This window comes from Chinchilla lanigera, unplaced genomic scaffold, assembly GCF_000276665.1.
Source record: "Chinchilla lanigera isolate Chin_1 unplaced genomic scaffold, ChiLan1.0 scaffold00125, whole genome shotgun sequence".
In the NCBI taxonomy this organism is placed as follows: Eukaryota; Metazoa; Chordata; class Mammalia; order Rodentia; family Chinchillidae; genus Chinchilla; species Chinchilla lanigera.
The window spans coordinates 4,396,148-4,415,277 of NW_004955526.1; the positions used below are offsets into that span (position 1 = coordinate 4,396,148).

Here is a 19,130-nt window from a genome sequence, read left to right on the forward strand (position 1 = left end):
AACAGTGTTTAGCCCGGGGAGCATAACCCTTTCGGTCTCTATGGTAACTCAACTGCAGCAGCAGTGGGACCACCCAGAAACCATGGATGCAAGGAGCGTTTCAAGGTCTGCCTACTCTCATGATAATTTTCTCTTTGAAGCTTTAAGCTCTTCCATCAGCAAAGTGTCAAACTGACTAGTACACATGGGTCATTTCCCAGTCTGGCATGTAAAGATACTGTAAAAATTCAAAGGATAAACCGTATATGAAAGATTCTTGGATAGGGACGAACTGTGATTTATGGCAGAAGAACAGCATTGGGCTTTATGTAGCATTCTGAGACACTAAACTGATCCTCACATCATCATCTAAGATTTCTGGAGCCATTTTATATGTGATAGACCTTCACATGCTATGTTTATGTTTATGGGATGAATACATTGTACCCACCCACCCCTACGTGCACATGTACATTCCTTTCTCATGAATTTAACCCAGTGTTCATTTGAATTATTCGTAGGGAAATCAAGCCTCAAGAAAGGGGCAACTGGTTCATAAGGAAAGCGTGGATACCACTGGCCACGCAACCCACCTTGTAGAGCAAGCCCGCAATATGAGGGATAAAATCCAAGGTAAATATCCTCTTCTGGTTCCACTTAGCATCAAGAAAACATACACTTTATTACTACCAGTAAAAACAAGGGGCACTGCCAATGATTACTAGGTGCCAGGCATATGTTATTAAAGACTTTCATAAGGTTTTCATTTCAAGCTTGTTGATCTGAGATTTCTGAACACTAACTCCTACCTACTATCTACTGATACTGAAGGATAAGTATATACATCACTCCCTTTCAAGTGTTTTGCACAAGTTCAAAGTCAAAATACTTTTCTGGCAGAGGAAATAGCATTCTCTGGTGTCTCTAAAATGCAATAGCTGAGTAAAAGTCACCCATTTTTTCTCAGTTATTTGTGGAGGAAAAAAAAGTAACCTTTAGAATGGAAGTAAACTGATCCCAATCTTTCTAAGCTCTTTCTGTGGAGCTGTTTCCCAAGGACCAGACAGACTAGTTTTCAGGTCTCCAAACCAAGGAAGAGGGACTGTATGAGACTTTTTGCCCTGCAGTATCCTGATAGAATCAGCCTCTTGGAGGTTCAAATATTTGTACTCTAACTTCTAGTGCTGTATCTAGAAGACTATCTTAATATTTCACTGAGAGCTACCTGCAATTTTCTAGCAGAAAGAGATTGCATTTGTTTTAGAACTGAAAAACTTTCCCTAGTTTAGAGTCTGCTAGAATTTGGTATTTGCATATTGCTGTTATTTTTTATTATACCATACATTAATGGCTGGGCATCAATACCCAGTGCACCTCAAGGCACAATGACCACAAAGAGACCCACAGTGGGAGACTCATATTTAGGCTGAGGTATCAGTGGCATATTCCAGGCAAAAGGATATATGAAGCTAAGATTAATTGCTTACTATATTTCCTTTGGTGCCTGTAATATGCAATTTTAAAATGACGTGCTATTCATAAGGCCCCAGCCCCAACCCCATTACCTTAGGCTTTTGTATTTACTGAAAACATATTCCATTCCTGGCCAGGCACAGGTAGCACAGGCCTGTAATTCCAGCACTTGGGAGGCTGAGGCAGGAGGATTGTTGCAAGTTTAAGACCAGCCTGGGCTACAAAGTGAGCTCAAGGCCAGCCTGAACGGCATAGTGAGACCCTGTCTCAAAAAGACAAAAAAAAAAAACAACAACAACAAAAAAAAACTCCATTCCTGTAGCACTTTAGAGTTACTATTGATTTGTTCAAAGAGTAAGAATGAAGCTAAAAGATTAGATAACCTCATTCAATTAAGAAATAAATGCCCTTTTAGCCAGCAAATAAAGCCAGAAACTTAGCAAGCCATTCAGAGAAAATAATTCACTTCTGCTGTTTGGTAACCTGAAATGTTACTCTGAAGGGTTTCATTTGAAAAGTATTTGAACCATCTCACCCCTTAAGCATGGGGAAGGATGAAAAATACCAAATAAACAGAAGTGGGAAATGGTAAGTTTTATCAGATTTTAATGTCTTTAAGATAATGTATGAATAGTCTCCAAAGACCAAAGACAAAAATGTTATTGTCTACATTTTCTTTTTGTAATCTATTCTAGACATAGCTAAAATTCAACAGGCTGAAATTGTGAACATAAGATCTGCAAACAAGTGCCAAAAAATTTAGTGCTGCAAGTGCTAGAGCTGAGGAAAAATACCCAACTTAGTTTATTTCAAGGTTAATATTTCAAGCTTCATTTAACCCCTTCCTAGGTGGTTTTTTTTTTCCTTTGGCATATCTTAATTTCACTATAGTTCTCTCAGTAATATTTACAGCAGTAAAAATTCTCCACCATTTATCTCCCTTCCCTCAGAATTCAGGAATGCTGTACAATGCTAATGGTGAGTCATTCCTCATTCCCAGCCATCTCTGAAAGAGCTGCTGGTGACCTTCAAGCTATTAGGCATATAAAATACAACCCCTCTTCTGGGGTGATTTATGTGACACCAATATATTTGTTTACCCATCTTGTCTGGGTAACCACATAGATCATAGTAAGCCACAGACACACAATTTCATTTATGCCAGGAAGATAAAATGCTCCCCAGAGCTGCCATGGGACACAGGGCCTATTACGTACCTTTCTTCTGATCATATATGTGGGAATGAGGGAATTGGAGAACTACGCCAGCTACATGCAAATGTTAGAAAAGTTGCATAATCCCTCTGAGCCTCCCTAGTCCCTTCAGTCCTAAAATTCTGAGCTTTACTTATACAAGTATGGTTAAAAGACACAGAATCAAAATAACCCAGTCTTGACATGCAGTCACTGCAGAAGGAAAACAGCAATTGAAAAAAAAAATTCTTACAAAGCAAACAGTCACACTGTCCTATAACAAGTCCTAATTTTATCATCTAGTCTTTATAACAATCTGAAAGGCTCATTTGGGTAACTTATCAAAATATTCTCATTTTAGCTTAAGGCTTTGTTTTGTCAAATCCTTGAGTAAGATACAGTTAATACCTCCACTGCATCCCACATATGACAGGAGAGACCTCCAAATATTTTCTGCAAGTTGGTGTCTCTATAAAACATTGATCTGAGGTCGTGGGTTTTTGTGCCTAAGTATAAGCATTTTCAAATCACTGGAAACCAGACGAGGAGGAAGCAGAGTAGGGTTTCCACTGTGAAGATGCCTCAGATCCTCCTCCTCCTCCTCCTTAGAGCTCGTGCTGAGCTCTGAGGCTGACGGCGTGTTCACAGCATAGTGCTGGCACTGTCCTGCACTGGTCTCTCTCCTCTTACGCTCAGCTTGCGCTCTCTCACCACCCTCACTCCCCTGTGTCTCAGTGCCATCCTCTCTACCTGCTGTCTGTTTCACTGTGTCCCTCCTTTCAGAGATCAACAACAAGATGCTCTATTATGGGGAGGAGCAGGAACTTGACCCCGAGGAAATCACAGAGAAGCTGGTGCTGGCGCAGAAGATGCTGGAGGAGATTCGACACCGTCCACCATTCCTCACCCAGCGGGAGCTCGTGGACGCAGAAGCGGATGAGGCCCACGAACGTAGGTGTCTTCAGCTCCTGGCTGATGCCTCTGTGCTCACATCTGCTTTCTTTGTGGGTCCCAGAGAGGACACGCAGGCTTGGCACTTGTGATCAAGCAACCAGGTCTTGGTGTTCAGAGCTAGGTAGATTTACCGTGGCCTCCAGGAATCATTCAAGGGAACTTACTGTATTACCAAGATTTTTACATCTGGCCCCAACTTTGAGCCATTCAGAAGCAGCTAATATTTCACAAGGGATCTACAAAGTTTTTAGTTCCGTGGGAAAAATTGGGATTTAGCAGTTGGCAAGAACTTATAAAACGGGAAGGAAATTAAGGAATACCAATTCCCACAACTGCAGTAAGAGAATGGTTCCTGAAAAAGGCAGAAATGCTACACAGTCAGCAACATTGGCTTTAATAACTTTTAGCCTCTAACAGAAGTTTAACATTTCCATTAGTGACAAATACGGACACCAAACCACAATAGTAACATTGAAGCTATGACTTGGTCACTGTATCAGTTATCAATTACTACCAATCCACCTCAAACACACTCATTTGAAAAAAATATCTATTTGCTCATGGTCTCATAGGGTGACAATTTGAGCTGGACTCAACCTAGGTATCCCATCTCTGCTGCACGAAGCACGAGCCAAGTTCACTCATGTGTCTGGAGCTTGCTAAGAAGGCTGGGTATCTGCCCTGTAGGATGCCAGCTCAGGCTTTTCCACATGGCAAGGCAGCCTCCCAAGAGGACAAGAATGTGTCGCATCTGGGGGACAAGCGCTGCTGCTCCATTGCCTGAGCAGTCCACCAGTAACTCAGCCCCAGTAATAAATTAGAGGCACAAGTTTAACGAACAGAAGACACTTTATTTGTAAAGAGGAAAAGGAGGAGAAAGGAGAAGGTAGATAGCTACCCTCATAAGAAAGGATCAGGCTAGGGGGCCCTGGAAAGATAGAAGACCCATAGGCCCTTTGTTCATAGCTGTTTTGATAGCAGGGGGCAATCAGCGACTCTTCCCTCCTGCCCAAAGCTTGTCATACCCAGATTAGCTTCCAGACATCTCTGCCTAACATCATTTTTTCTGGTGGTCTATGTGCAGCTATTTTCTTTGTCTGTTTATTTGTCTTTGTGTATCTTTTAAGGCCTTACGTTTACAGTGAGCAGCTAGTTGGCAAGTGGGTGCCTTATTCTTGGTTAGCTTAGAGTTAGTAAGGGGGCGTGTGGATACCTATTGTATTTTACAATGACTCTAGAGTGAATAACATAGTGACTGTAGCATGAAAACGCATATATGGAAATGTATATGTCAGTGCACAGGTGTGAGTGCATACTGCCTTAAAGTCAGTCAAACCCCACTTTGCTTCCCCTGTAAGTTATTGGAGGTGGGGGCAGCTTGCCATTCGTGCACCTGGCTTTCTCTCTGTGTCCTGCTTGTCAGCTCTTTTTTTTGGGAGGGGGGCATTCTCGGTGCAAGTCTCAAGGCCTTTTGGTGCTTTTCTTTATCTGTTTGGGTTTTTTTTCTGTCTAGCCAAGATTGGCTAAAAGACCTAAGGAGGCTCCTATTTTATTTTCTCATCTACAGACCCCCGTCCCTACAAGTGGGAAGTGTAAGGTATCTCGAGGCCTCTGCTTGGAACTGCATGGTGTCACACCCATTCTTTTGGTTGAGATCAGCCCCGATTCAAGGGGCAGTGAGATAGGTTCCACTGTTGATGGGAAGAGTTGCAAAGAAATGGTTCATTTCAGTCCACACACCTGACAAAAGAAACCACTGACTCCATGTCATACTTCTGCTGCTGCTGACATCTCACAGCAGTGTTTCATTTTATCAGCAACTCAAAACTACAGTAGTTATTAGATGGGGGTCCATCTTTAGATCTTACTATTAAAGACGGATGTATTGTGCTGTTACCAATTTGCTTTTTATACATTGATAACCTTTTAAATTCCATTTATTTATGCAACTTAGACTATATTGCTAAGAAGGGGTCTGCAGCCTTCATTAGATTGCAAACGAAACAGTGGCATAAAAGGGTCAAAGGCCACTAGTCATTTTCCTACATCGTCCTCTCAGCTTCTTCCACAGTTGCTGTGGATACTGTAGAAGAACAACATTATGGTCACAAAGGTTTATTATGGTAACAAATACGTAAACGCTTAGCAACAGTGAGAAGCAAAGAAGAATCCCAGGTCACACTTCTGCGTCAGGATGAGAGCCACAGTCAGGAAAGGTGGAGCTCTCATGTCACAACCAGATGTGGCCAAGCTCCTCCTCTATTTGGTATATTAACAAGACTGCCCACTTAGCACTTTCCACATAGTGAATGCCTTTATAACTACTTTCCTTACTCAGCCAAGAACTTGTGTCTTCTCCTCACAGTGATAAAAGAAAATATAAATGTCAAACAAGATACACTGATGTTCCCTGAAGAAAAGTAGACTTAAAGCACACTGTCAACACACGTGCCCTTGAACAGAGCACAAAGGGCACACACAAAGTTTAAGGGGAGTGTATCACTGCCCTTTAATCTTTATTCCACCCAAATCACAACTTGGGTTTGACATTAGGAACTGAAAACAGTTGCCTGGAGAGAATATAGAACATAAGTGGTTATGAACATCATAACATTTTACCTTATAACTGACATGATGATTTTGATTACTTTAATAATAAAAACAATACTACATTCAAGTCCCCTTTACAGGATAAAAATTATCAATAACCTTGGTAATAATAACAGTGTAGTGAGGTGGTTTCCACATAAAACACAATCTCTATGGGAAAACTAATCAAACCCTTCTTTTAACCGATCTTAAATACAGGGATCTTAAATACAACAAAATAGCATTTTTATTTCCAGTGTAAAGTGTGAGGCTACTTTTGTAAACAATGGCTTCGATTCCCACGGTGGGAGAAGGTTTGGCGTGAGCATTTTGCAACTTTGCCAAATGCTGGAGGAAAGAGGAGACCTGAGAAGCCCGGACTGAGATTCTGTCTCTCTCTCCTGCCAGTGCTGAGCCAGGCTGAAAGCTGGCAGCGGCTGCACAATGATACTCGCTCTTTGTTTCCCGTCGTCCTGGAGCAGCTGGATGACTACACCGCGAAGCTGTCAGGCCTCCGGGAGTCACTTGACCAGGCCCTGGACCATGTCAGGGACACTGAAGACATGAACAGGGCCACGGCAGCCAGGCAGCGGGACCATGAGGTACGGTGGACTGTACCTGGAAATGTACATCAGATATAGATAGTGTGGTATTCCACCTAGAACTGGTGCAAAATAATATACCTAAATGCTCACATTTTTAAATATGACACATTTCTGTGTCTATCAATTGCTAACCCAGGAGTGTGTGCCTAAAATCCAGCTGAAATGTAGTAATTGTTTGGCTCTGGCTCTGACAAGAGTGCAGTTACTCCGGTGCTTGTGAGCATGTGTATGGATCTGTTGTTCTTGCAACTGGGTAAGTGATGCATTAGTCTCCCCTGCCTCAGTACTAGGGACTTCTTGCTTGTTTGTTTGTTCATTTGGAGACAGGATCTCACTCTATGGTCCAGCCTGGCCTTTCTAGAATGGCCTCGAATCCATGGTGATTCTTCTGCTTCAGCCTCCCAAGTCCTGAAGTACTCAGATCCTCAATCACACTAGGCAAGCCCTCCACCACATCCCCCCTTTTTATTTTTATTCAGAGATAGGGTTTCATTAACTTGCCCATACTGTCCTGGGATTACAAGCATATGCCACAATATCTAGCTGGTGCACTATTATTATCTATAACTTTTTAATATTGAGGGCACTAGAATACAAAATTCCACAGAATCACATGTTCTGAGTATGTATAACTTTTGGAAGGGCACATTACACATACTGTGTGTAATTTCTGGAAAGACATGCTGAACCAACCTCACAGCCTGGTCAGCAGCAGCAGAAGTATAAAAACTAATTGAAGACAAGGTCATGCAAACACAAAGAAGTAAAGAAAATTCCCAGACATCAAAATAGCTTGCAAATGCGATCATCCCGTAGGATGCTTACCCCAGAGAACTGGTGATCACATGTTCCACTACAGTGAGCACTTGTCCTCCCACCCACTGCCATAGGGGTCTTCTAAGAGGATGACACGTGAACATTTGGATATATTTATAAAGATTGCAATGAAAAAACAATGTGGACAAATAGGAAATAACTTTGAGAAAATTCATCAGTTCAGCTACCTATTTTATTGCCAACAACTCAACTTAAAGTAGGCTCTCTGTTCTAATTTGCAATCATCACTAACCCTCACTAAATCATTGCAAAATTTTCCAGAGAAAAGTGAATTTCACTGACCGCCATTGATTTCTAATAGGAGCGGACTTAGCCACAACTGTTCACAATCATGGTGATCACAATGGCATTCTTTCTAGTGCGTGAGTCTTACACAGCAGTCACTCAAGACAGTCACTCACCTTGTCCTTGAAACTCCCCGCTGTTACAGGCATTCGTCAACCACAGGCTACTCCCTGTTTCACCACCTAAACATGTTTAGCTCTCTTCCCTATTTCCCGCTCCTCTGCAGCATCTCTAGTTCTGGCCGTCATCACTTCTCAACCTGCAGCTTCCTCCTCTCTCTCCTCCTCCTGGCCCTGCCAGAGTGACCCATCTAATCAGTTCCTAGAGTGACTGTTTTACTTTCACTAAAAGCTTTCATTGTCTGCTTGCCACGTAGAGCAGTACTTTTGACAGCTTGTGGACCATTTAGTGGGTTATAAAATAAATTTGGAGGGTTGTAACCATCATTTAAAAAAAAAACAAAAGAAAGTGAAATACAACAGAAAATATTAAAGCACAACACAAACTGAAATATGGTTTCAGTGCACTTTTGCTATGAGTGTGTGCACTGGCTTGCAGCCTGTAAATATACGTCTCAGTGCGAGTCATGGATAACAACACTTAAAAGACACTGCGATCCCGACAGTCCGTGCCCGTCCAGTCAGCGTGCAGGACTCTGATCCTCACAGCCTCCTGAGCGTCTCCTCTTGTCTCCTCGCTTCACACATTCAGTTCAGGCGATTATCACCCAACCAGTAATCTTCCCGCCTGGAATGTAAATCGCTCATCCCTTTCTCCTCCCTTTTGGCTCCCCATTCGCGAAGTCTTTGCTCCCAAATTCAGTCCTCTGGGGAGCCGACCTTATAATCTGACCCAGTGATGCCTGGTGCATACAAAGTGTGATTTAAAAAAATACAGTGTGTGTTTAAACTTTTAAAAAATAAATAATAATAATAATAAATAATTTTAAAATTATTTTTAAAAATAATAATAAAAAACACTTTTAAAAAAAACACATTGCAGTCTGCGAGTGGTGGTGCATAACTGTAATCCCAGCACGTGAGAGGCTGAGGAAGAAGGATCCCTGCAAATTCAAGGCCAGCCTGGACTACATGGCAAGATCCTGTATCAAAAAACAAACAAACAAACAGACAACACCATACATTGCCATTAATCCCTGTCAAAGTCCTCCCCATTGCTTCAAACACACTTAGTTCATTGTCTTTGCCGCTTTCTGAATCAGTTGTGGAGGTCCTTTGTTCCTGAGTATCTTTAGTTGTGCTGTCATTGCTACTTCAGTGTCACAAATTGATTCAAAATGTTTATATTTCGTGGTCATCTTGACTTTGAGGAAGAGCCAGAAGTCATGCTGTGCCAGATTCAATCATTAGATGAAGGCACACTGCAATGTTTTCTGAGCCTGCCTTTTGGCCAGATGGCACTTAGAAGCATTTACTACATTTGTTGTGCAGACACAAGCAAGGACTTCCTAAACTGCTTCAGAAAATGTCAAGAATGATGGGATAGTGTGTTCAAAGTGAGGGGGAGAGTCTTGAGGGAGATTAATGGCAATGTACTTTTTACTGCAATAGATATTTTTATTTAAACATTCCTTGTATTTTCAATCACTCCTTCTAACTCTGTTTCTGTATTGTGATCATCTTTAAATAGATCTCTCTTCTCCACTATACCAGCATCTCCAAGATATTAGGGAATCCTGTGTTCCTCACCTTAGAGTCCTAAAACATCTATCACATTATCTGACACAAAGTAACAGCTCAGTGTATTGGTTTAATGAAAATAATTAAGGAACTTCCACGTGTACAATACTGTAATTTTGTCAGATTGCACTCAAGTTTATTGATGATTTCTCTTCAGTTCTAAGTGATAAGTGATCCTTCCTTCCTGAGACGTTTAAATCCATACCTCTATCCTATAAGATAATATTGTCTTCTTTCCAAGAACAGATTCAGAGCATTTAAGTAAGAGAAGAACCACATTGCAGAGTCATGCAGTCATTTCGGGGGTTCACAGATGAAGACTGCCCAAGTGTGTCCAGCAGTGAGAGCACTGGGGGGAGATCTGCCCAACAAACCAGTCCATGTTGGACAGGGCAAACAACAGAACACAAGAGACCACAGACATATTACTCCTTAACCTCAGGAAGTAAGATTTCATTACAGGGAGTGGGGAGCAACCCCTCTTATTACCAGTGCTGGAAAAGTGTACGTGGTTCCCATTTCAGACTGTGAGTTGTTGAGCTCAGCCAATTGCTTTGTCTTCTAAGGACTGTGCTAGACAGTGCAGGCAAGGATATTGCGTGTTAATGTGTTCACCTCTTTATTCATTTATTTTTAGGATGAGATCTTGTAGTTAAAAGTCCTTTGTAAAGCCCTTAAGGAAGAGTAATGCACAATGAACTGAGAATCAAATGGATATCCACAGGGACAGATCCCCTTGTTTTCTAATGATTGGTAAATCAGTGTGCATACCCGGGCACACTGAACTTTGTAAATGTAATAAGCAGTAAGTGGACAGTGTTGCCCATGCAAAGAGACTTTAGTTCTAAAAGTGAATACTATAGATTCAAAAATAATTTTTAATTAAATCCTTCTCATGCATAACTTTTTTTAAATCTCATGCATGTGGATACCAGGAATTTGGCATTTGAGTAATTCAAACAGATGGTAGGCCTCAATTTAGCTTTGCTTAAACAAACTCTTTTACTGAGTGCAAATGAACAGTGTGAGCAAGATTTCAGGAAGAGAACAGCGTAGCAGAGAGGCCTTTTAAAGCCCTTCTCAGTCTCAGCGTTCCTTTGTCTTAAATGCACTGCATGTGGCCTTAGGCAAAGTTCTACCCCTTTTGTCCTCATCTCCTCCCTCACTGACTTTACCCACCTCACCGCTGCAGTCAGTGGAAGGAATGCCTAGGTTGACATCCTTATGTGTAATTCAGCCCATAGCACAACTTGCACATTGGTGTCTGTCTGCAAGAGCAGCCATTGGCTATGCTCTACTGTCACCTGCTACAAATGAACTCTTTTTACATTTCTAACTTTTCCACTCCTCTTGAAGCATCTTTTCTCCCTTCTGAGTCACCAGGTCCTAAGTCCAACCTTCCTGCCCAGTTATTCTGTGAGCAGTGATTACCCCAGCCCTCTACATCTCCATGGGGGATCTTTCTGTCTGCTTCCTGCCAAGGCTCCAAGCTCCATCCTCTTCATAGCACTGCAGCATCAGATTCTAAAGCAACCTCTGTAGTTGTAAAGAAATGATGTGATAAAAAAAAAAACAACCTCCTTTGAAAGGGTTCCACAGCTTCTGACTTAAGAGGTGAATTTCCAGCCATCCATCACTGTTTCTTGACTCCCTTACAAAATCTCCCCCAGCCACTGGAGCCTGTGTGGGCTCTTCCTGTTCCCCTTATTCATGGTGTATACTGTGTTCAACTCCCTCATCTGCAGCTAATTCTGTGTAGCCTTTAAGCCAGCTTCAATGCTCCCTCTGTAGAGCACCTCACCTACTCTAGAATCCAACAGTTCTCACATTATTATCTTCTTATGTCCCTTTGAGAAGCCAGTGAAAACTAGGGAATGCACACACACACACACACACACACACACACACACACACACACACACACACACATCCTTTCCATGAAAAGTATGTTCATTTGTTCACATGGAGGTTGGCAGATAGTCCATCTCAGCCCCAGGTTAGAGCCTGAGCACAGGAGGAAGTCGCTCCCTCCTCTGTGCTGGCATAGCCATCAGTTGTGCCTTTGGAACAGTCACCAGACTTCATCACACGCAGCACATGTTCTCCTGTGTTCCAGTTTAGGAGGCACTGTTAATTGCTAAATGCATTACAGTGTGCTGTGCATCTAAGTCTACCCCTACTCGACTGCAAGCACACAAAGGTACAGTGCTCCAGCTTTGCATAGATTAGATCTTCCTAGCTCCTAACAGGATGCCTTGCACTTGGTACCTTTGTTGATAAAAAGATGGGTGGACAAGGTAACAGCATTCTCATGTAAGGCTGAAGTGATTTGAGTAGAAGGGTTATTCTGAAGTATGAACACTCTTTTCATAATTAAGTTGGACTTTCAAATAACTAAAGATAGCTATTCACCTTCTTTTGCTTACTTTTCCATACTTAAGTAGTGTGGAACTAATTTGTTTGAATAAAATTTTAAAGCTCAACCCTGCATTTACACAGTGGTCTTTCCTCAAATAAATTAATCTGAATAGATCTGACTTATTGGAATCTGATTTTGAGTTTCAGGAAACAATCTTAAGAGGTTTAATTTCACTTATTATTATTAATCCTATAGCATGTGTCACAAAAGAATAGCACCAAAATTTTAGTCTTTGTACAAAACTGAAAGTAACCCAGGAATTAAACATCTGATGGGACCAACAGTAGGTGCACAAATAACCATTACATTACTCATCATCCTACTCCTAAAGTGAAAGGGTAAGAGCATGAAAAAATCTTTATAAAATGAATATAAAGTGCCGCATTTGTAAGCAGGTAAACACTCTCTGAAAGGTACTGTTTAGGTGTCCTCACACACCAACGCTCTGCCTTTCCACACAGCTTCTGTCTCTTTAGCATCGGGGAGATTTTTTTTCTTTTCTGATGTGACGTGGATGCTGAAACGATGCAAATTACGTTGTTTTCATAATTATTAGTTTTTGAAACTTTTTTTTGTTCAAGTAGACCGCTTTTCTGTGAAAACATCTTTTGTGTTTCAAAGTTGACTTTACTCCCCTTCCTCTAATACAGTATGTGGTCAGTGGAACAAATCCTTTAGCCCAAAGTGCACTATTTCCCCATGACTACAAATACGCTGGTCACGCAATGCCTTTAGCACACAGCTTTGAGGTTTGACTTCGACTTCAGGGTGTTAGCGGTGTTCTCCTGTGTGGCTTCAGATACAAGTTACTGAAATCGTCATAGCTCAGACCTTCTAAAAGTAAAACAGCCCTGGTGAGAGGCAAATAATACCAATCCTTTTCATCTTCCTTCCTGTACATCCACAAACTGCACCCTTGCTTTGGTGTACAGCTGTACAATGACCTTTTCTTGTGGAGATCAGAATAATTTGCCTCAGATGATCACACTGTAATTAGGCATCTTGAGGGAACATTGATTTTTTTAATGGTCTTGTGTCAAGAAGATGTTTGAATGCAATTCTTTTCTGCCTCTCAACTCTCATTTCTCCCTGTAGCAATGTATTTGGAGAAGATTGGGTTCTGCTATTTCTTACCACTAAGTCAGGAAATACTAAAAATGGACATTAAGATGAACTTAGAAGGTTTAAACACATTTCCTTCTATGTCAAGTCTTCTGTAATTATTTTTATGGTATCCTAAATTATACCAAAACCTGTATCTCAACTCTGTGTCTACAGTAACATCAACTCACTTTTTACTCAAGCTGTAAAAACATCATTTACTTTTCCATCCTAAGATTCACTTCATTTTGCTTTCAGGCTCTGAACTCATTTAAAGCTTCATATTTCCTCAGAATCATAACATCCCTGCCTCTAGAACCAAAAATAAGGGTAGAAATTAGAACATTCATCAAAAAATGTGTTAGCAATTTCCCCCCTCAGGAACTCTGAGCATCTAACCTAGGAACGCTGAGTAGTACAAAGCAAGATCACAAGTCTATGCTTTGAGACTTGGAGCCATTTTTAATTTTTAAAACATTGGGATGCTCTTCTGTAGACTTGTTCCTGTCCAAATGCACTATTTATGCCTGGTCCAAACTTAGCATGTGACGAATGTTTTTTAAATGAACTAATCTTCCAATTACTGCAAATACACAGCCTACCCTCAATTGTGTGTCTGGAGTCCCACCTTACATTACAGAGAAAAGAGTCGGATGCCCTCTCTAAAGTGCTAACTCTTTAAGATAATGATGCTCCAATTGGTCATCATAACTAATAGCTTCAAATCCCCCAACATGCGACTGTTGTTATCTCCATATTATAAATGAGAGAACTGAGTACCAGGTAGGTAGTGTTTGCCAAAGAGGCACACCAGAAAGTGATAGCACTGCCGTATGAATCAGGAATGCCTGAGTTCAGACAGTAGGTTGACATTCACCACTCTCCCTGATATTTTGTCAAACACACATTCTCTTCCCCTATCCCTTTCTCTTTGTTCCTGCAGAAACAACATGAGAGAGTAAGAGAGCAAGTGGAAGCTGTGAACACATCTCTGAGCACCTCTGCCAACTCTCTGACAGTGCCTCGTCTGATTCTTGTGGAACTTGATGATATAATAAAGGTAAAGGTGTATCTGACTGGTTTGAGATTGTATTTATGACAGGGTAGAACAGTGGCTCAATGTCACAAAAGAATAATCCAATTCAAATCTATCATGTTAGCAGTCATAAAAATTAGCTGGGGGTAGTGGTGCACAGCTATAATCCCAGCACTTTGGAAGGCTGAGGCAAGAGGATCATAAGTTTAAGCCCAGCCTGGACAACTTAGTGAGACCCTCCCTCAAAATTAAAAATAAAAAAAGGGCTGGGGAAATAGTTCAGTGTAAAGACCCTGGGCCCAGTCTCCAGTAGCAGATAATAACAATAATAATAATAATAATAATAAATAATAATGACAGAATCCAGTTTCTTGTACTATATAGTAGCTTCTAGCCACATTTGGCTACTTAAATTAAACTTCAAATTGCTACAGTTAAGGAACATTAGAAATTTGACTCTGTTGAATTAGCCACATTTCAAGGCCTCAGAAGTCATAAGTGGCCAGCAGCTGCAAAATTTTCAACAGCACAGATACCATCACAGACCTATCCTTTCACTCTACTCAAAAGTTGTATGTTTAATAAAGCTGGCATTTATAATGAATAAAAGTCACAGTTTCAAAGGCAGAAATTTTCCAATAATGTGCAGTGAACAAAATTATCATGAAATCACTCTGAGATTATCTTTGTAAAAGTACGAGATTAAAATCTTCCGATCACCATCTCGGTCTTTGACTGTTTCATCACCAAGCTCCCTGTCTGCTCCATCCCAACTCCAGGCACTGGGCTTCGTGACATAAAAATCCCCAGCAATGAGCCAACCACCTCTCTGACCTCCAGCTGCTTGCACTTCTCTCCAGCAAGCTTTCCTCCAGTCCACCTCTGTTCTCCCTCGTAGGGCAACACCCAGATCATGCCATCAAGAATTGTGACTCTCCAAAATCTGTCTCAATCCCTTCCCTGCCTGAGCACTGCCTCCTATCTCCCCCTGGAATGCCATTGCCAGCAATACTCTGGCTGCACTAAGGCTTCCCCACCTCATAACGGAACCATTTACCTCTGGTCTAGCCCTTCAAGACTTATTCTCTATGAAGTAGCAGAAACCTTATTTTAAAAAATGATAAGATTACACTATTTCTCCTATTGGTACCTCCAGTGACACTTAAAGGAAGAATTGTGCTCATTTTACCATGGTTGGCGAGGACCTAAGTGACGGGGCTCCCGTTCAGCCCTCTGACCTCGTGCCTGACCATGTTTCAAACTCACTACAGGCCAGCACCCTAAGCTCCTCTTAGTTTTCAAACACAGCATTCTTATTCCTACTTCAGGGCTTTTGTACCTGCTGTCCCCAGATCTTCCAATGGCAGTGTCCTTGTGACCATTTGATCCAAGTGGGCCCCTTACCCTTAATCACTCTCCTTCCCATTCTCCCTGCTGTGCTTTATTTGAAATGTCTTTCACTTTGGGGAATTAGAATGTCCCACTATTTGATGACTTGCTGATTATGTATATCTTCTTGCTAGGTTTCTTGAAAGCAGATATTGTGTTCTTATGCACACTGTCTCTTAAAAGAGAGCCTGGTATGCAGTAGATACGTGTTAAATGAATAAATGAGTAAAGGTGAAATGTCCATGGTATTGTTTTTGCTTATGTAATAAAACAATTTGTCAAGATATTGCTCCCCAGATGATGAACCAAATAACTAAGAGGCTTACTATCATCTCTATAAAATAAATCCTATGTACTAAGAATTGTGCTATGTTCTAGAAATACAAAAATAAATTAAACTCAGTTCCTGCTTGCATCATTTAATCTAGTGAGCAAAATAATCATGTGAAATGATTATGGCAACATGATACATGGATAATAGGAAAGTGTGGAAACCTTATAGGGGGCTTGAGATTCCCTGGAAGAAATACATGAAGGAAGGAATATTTGAGCTGAACTTAGGCTAAGTGGAATATTTCTGTAGAATCCACAGAAAAGAAACAGAGGTATTCTAGACAGGACAATTTTATGTACAAAGGTGCACTTGCCAGAAATAAATTATGCAGCATTAAAACAACAGTCAGACGAGACTGGCCCACGGGACGTAGTGGAGTGGAAGTGGTCAGAAATGATGAAATCAGTGTGGGGGAGGGGTCAGCTGATGAAGCCCTGAAGCCTGTTTAGTCCTTCAAATCAGTGGGCTTATTCTAAGGAGAGAAGTAACATGATCAAATGTGCTTATTATATCATCATTCCCTGAAAGAAGTGAGGAGTGGATTTCAAAACTGATAAACTGGCTCAGGCGGAGAATCAGATCACTGAAAGGCAAGGAAAAGGCTGGGAGTCCAGGCCCAAGGACATCAACTTTTAAGGTCTCTTTTCTGGTCAGGAGAAAAAAGAATCCAGGGATAGCCACAGAAGCCACAAAAGGAAAATTCTGAACCAAATCTCACCAAACAGAGGTAGAGACCAGGTTAAAAAAAATGCAACAGTGTCAAATGGAGCTGGCTTTTGAGTCAGGCATTGAGGCCCTCAGTAAGAGCCACTTCTGCAGAATGCACTGCATCAAAACCACAGAAGCATCTACAGGGCAATCTAGAGTCAAGAAATACATTTTGCATGTTTGTTTCTTTGTTTTTCCATGACACAGACTTGGGCATGTTTGTATCTAAGAAAAGCCAGTAGTTAGGGAGCAAGAGAAATAGAAACCTGCTTCATTGAGAAAATAGAACATCATGCCTTATACAGAAGACAAATAAAACAGGAAGGAAAGGTATGATGGACATAGCTATAAATCCATTTATAGGATCTGGGAATTGCTGAGGGATGGTGGCAAAGTGTTGAGAACATTTCTGTTTGTTGGTGTTGAAGTCTCTGAGAGGGCTACCGATAAATAGCACCCTTTTCATCACCCAACTTCTAAATAAGTTTGGAAAACAAATCAAATAGTAAATACAGAAACCAAAGATGTTGCCTTATTTCTGATGCAGCTAAGTCACAGACATGGCTTTAGGTCTCAGCTAAGAGGGATTGCTCATAGCTGAGTAAGTAGGCAGCTCCATCCATCCAGGCAGGCAATAATATGACACTTGCATCTGAAGGAACACAAGAAACAGACTTTCTTTTGACAGCTTGCTTCCAAAAAGAAGAGGGTGGAGTTTAGCAGACCCTGTACAATGAGTTATTCTTCCACAATTGGCCAAGTAAGTCACTCCCCTCATAAGGGCAAAGTGAGGAAAAGGATGGAGAGATGTGGACTTGCACAAATTGAGTTCCCTTCATAGGAAGGAAACATCAAGAGTGTGGAAGAAATGTTCCCCTCTATCAGTTAGTTTGTGACTTAAATGAAAAAGAAAATAAAGTGATCTGTTTAGAATCAGATAGGGGATGTGGTAAGAAAATATGATTGCCTTGGGTATAGTGATGGTGTTTATAATCATTATTTGGGTGAGCAGAGAGAAAGTGTCTTTTCAGTAGTGAGAGCTCAGTCAAGGCTGGAAGTCAAGGGTTTGTAGGACCATCCAGCTGCACAGCTGTGTGGTCTTCAGCCAGCATCTTCAGGCCTATGATTGGGCAGAGAACTGAGGGAGATTGTGTCACAGGTGACTTTCAGGAAAGGAGTCAGCCAAATGCAATGTAGCTGAGAACCAGGACGAGGTTGAGTGATGCCCATTGGATTTAGTAACTTGGGCATCATTAAGTGTTCTTCTTTGATGGGTAATGAGGTAGAACCAAGCTGGAACAGGTCAAAGGGCTGAATAAAAAGTGAAAACACTGAAATGACACACATAAACAACTTTTTTGAGAGAGACTTTGCTGTCAAAGGAATAGAAAAGTGGTACAGGAACAAAGAGTTGTGCAGACAATGAAGGGTTTTGTTGGGGTTGGTTTTCTTTTTGAATAGGGGAAGTCAGAGAATATCTGAATAATACAGAAGCAATCCGTAGAAAAGAAGGATTTGAAATTGCAGGTGAACTAGATAAATACCAACTTACAGTATTTGAGGCCTGAAATTGACTGCATAAGGAAGACTAAAGACTTTTTTTGGTGTTCTATTGGGAAATGTTTTTAAGTTCCTCCAAATTCAATTTGCTTAACATTTAATTTTTTCTTCTTTAGAATGCATCAGGAATTTATGCAGAAATAGATGGAGCTAAAAATGAACTACAAGGAAAACTGTCCAACCTAAGTAACCTCAATCACGATTTAGTTCAAGAAGCTGTTGACCATGCACACAATCTTCAACAAGAAGCTGATGAGCTGAGCAGGTAGTATGCTAGTGTCAGGAATGCAAATATCTATGTGGCCTGAATATGATATCTCTATTCAACTGTACTGGCCAGAGTTACTAGGACACAGTGGTTGCAGGTTGGTTAGGTTTAGGTTTACATTTTTGTTGATTTATTTGTTAGTTTCTCCGTCTTAGAGTCAATCATTTATTGCAGTTGTATTGGGGAGATCTTCTTTTTAAATGTTAAATTAGAGGCCTACATTCTGGGTGAGGATGGAGGTAAGCCTTGTTCCACAGTTATTAATAAGATGGCCTGAGCTATGTTGGTTCAAAGCAGTAAATCAGATCCTTTTGCAAGGTCTAATTCTACAATCATTACCTATTTATTTCATAGACAGCATTTGCTCTCCACACTAGCGTATCTTAAGTAGAGCCGGTTAGGGGTGGGCAACACAACTGACTTCTGGTAAATATTCGATTCTTTCTGTACTTCCCAGCAGGGACAATTTGATTTCAACACCTGTTAAGAGAAAATCAATTGACAATTTTCCTCACAGCATGTAGAAAGAGTCACACATCCCTTGGGCACTCAATTAATATTAATTGAAATGTACTAAAAGATTGGAATTGAATTTGTGACCCTGAAGTAATAGGTAAATAATGAGATCATTGTAGAAAAAGACTACAGATCTGGCAGTTAGAAACAAGTCTAGTAAAGATCATGAATAAAATAAAGACCA

At 41.0% G+C, this 19,130-nt stretch overlaps 1 protein-coding gene across 1 annotated transcript in view; it reads left to right on the plus strand.

The window, feature by feature from the left end:
• Lama4 (laminin, alpha 4) overlaps positions 1 to 19,130 on the plus strand; it is a gene marked incomplete at its 5' end in the record, with an annotated part of 135,423 nt that overhangs the window by 65,760 nt on the left and 50,533 nt on the right. Inside the window, 5 exon segments of the mRNA XM_005409785.2 lie at positions 501 to 612; positions 3,429 to 3,596; positions 6,597 to 6,790; positions 14,079 to 14,195; positions 18,279 to 18,427. Of these exon segments, the coding sequence (XP_005409842.2) occupies positions 501 to 612; positions 3,429 to 3,596; positions 6,597 to 6,790; positions 14,079 to 14,195; positions 18,279 to 18,427 (740 nt within the window).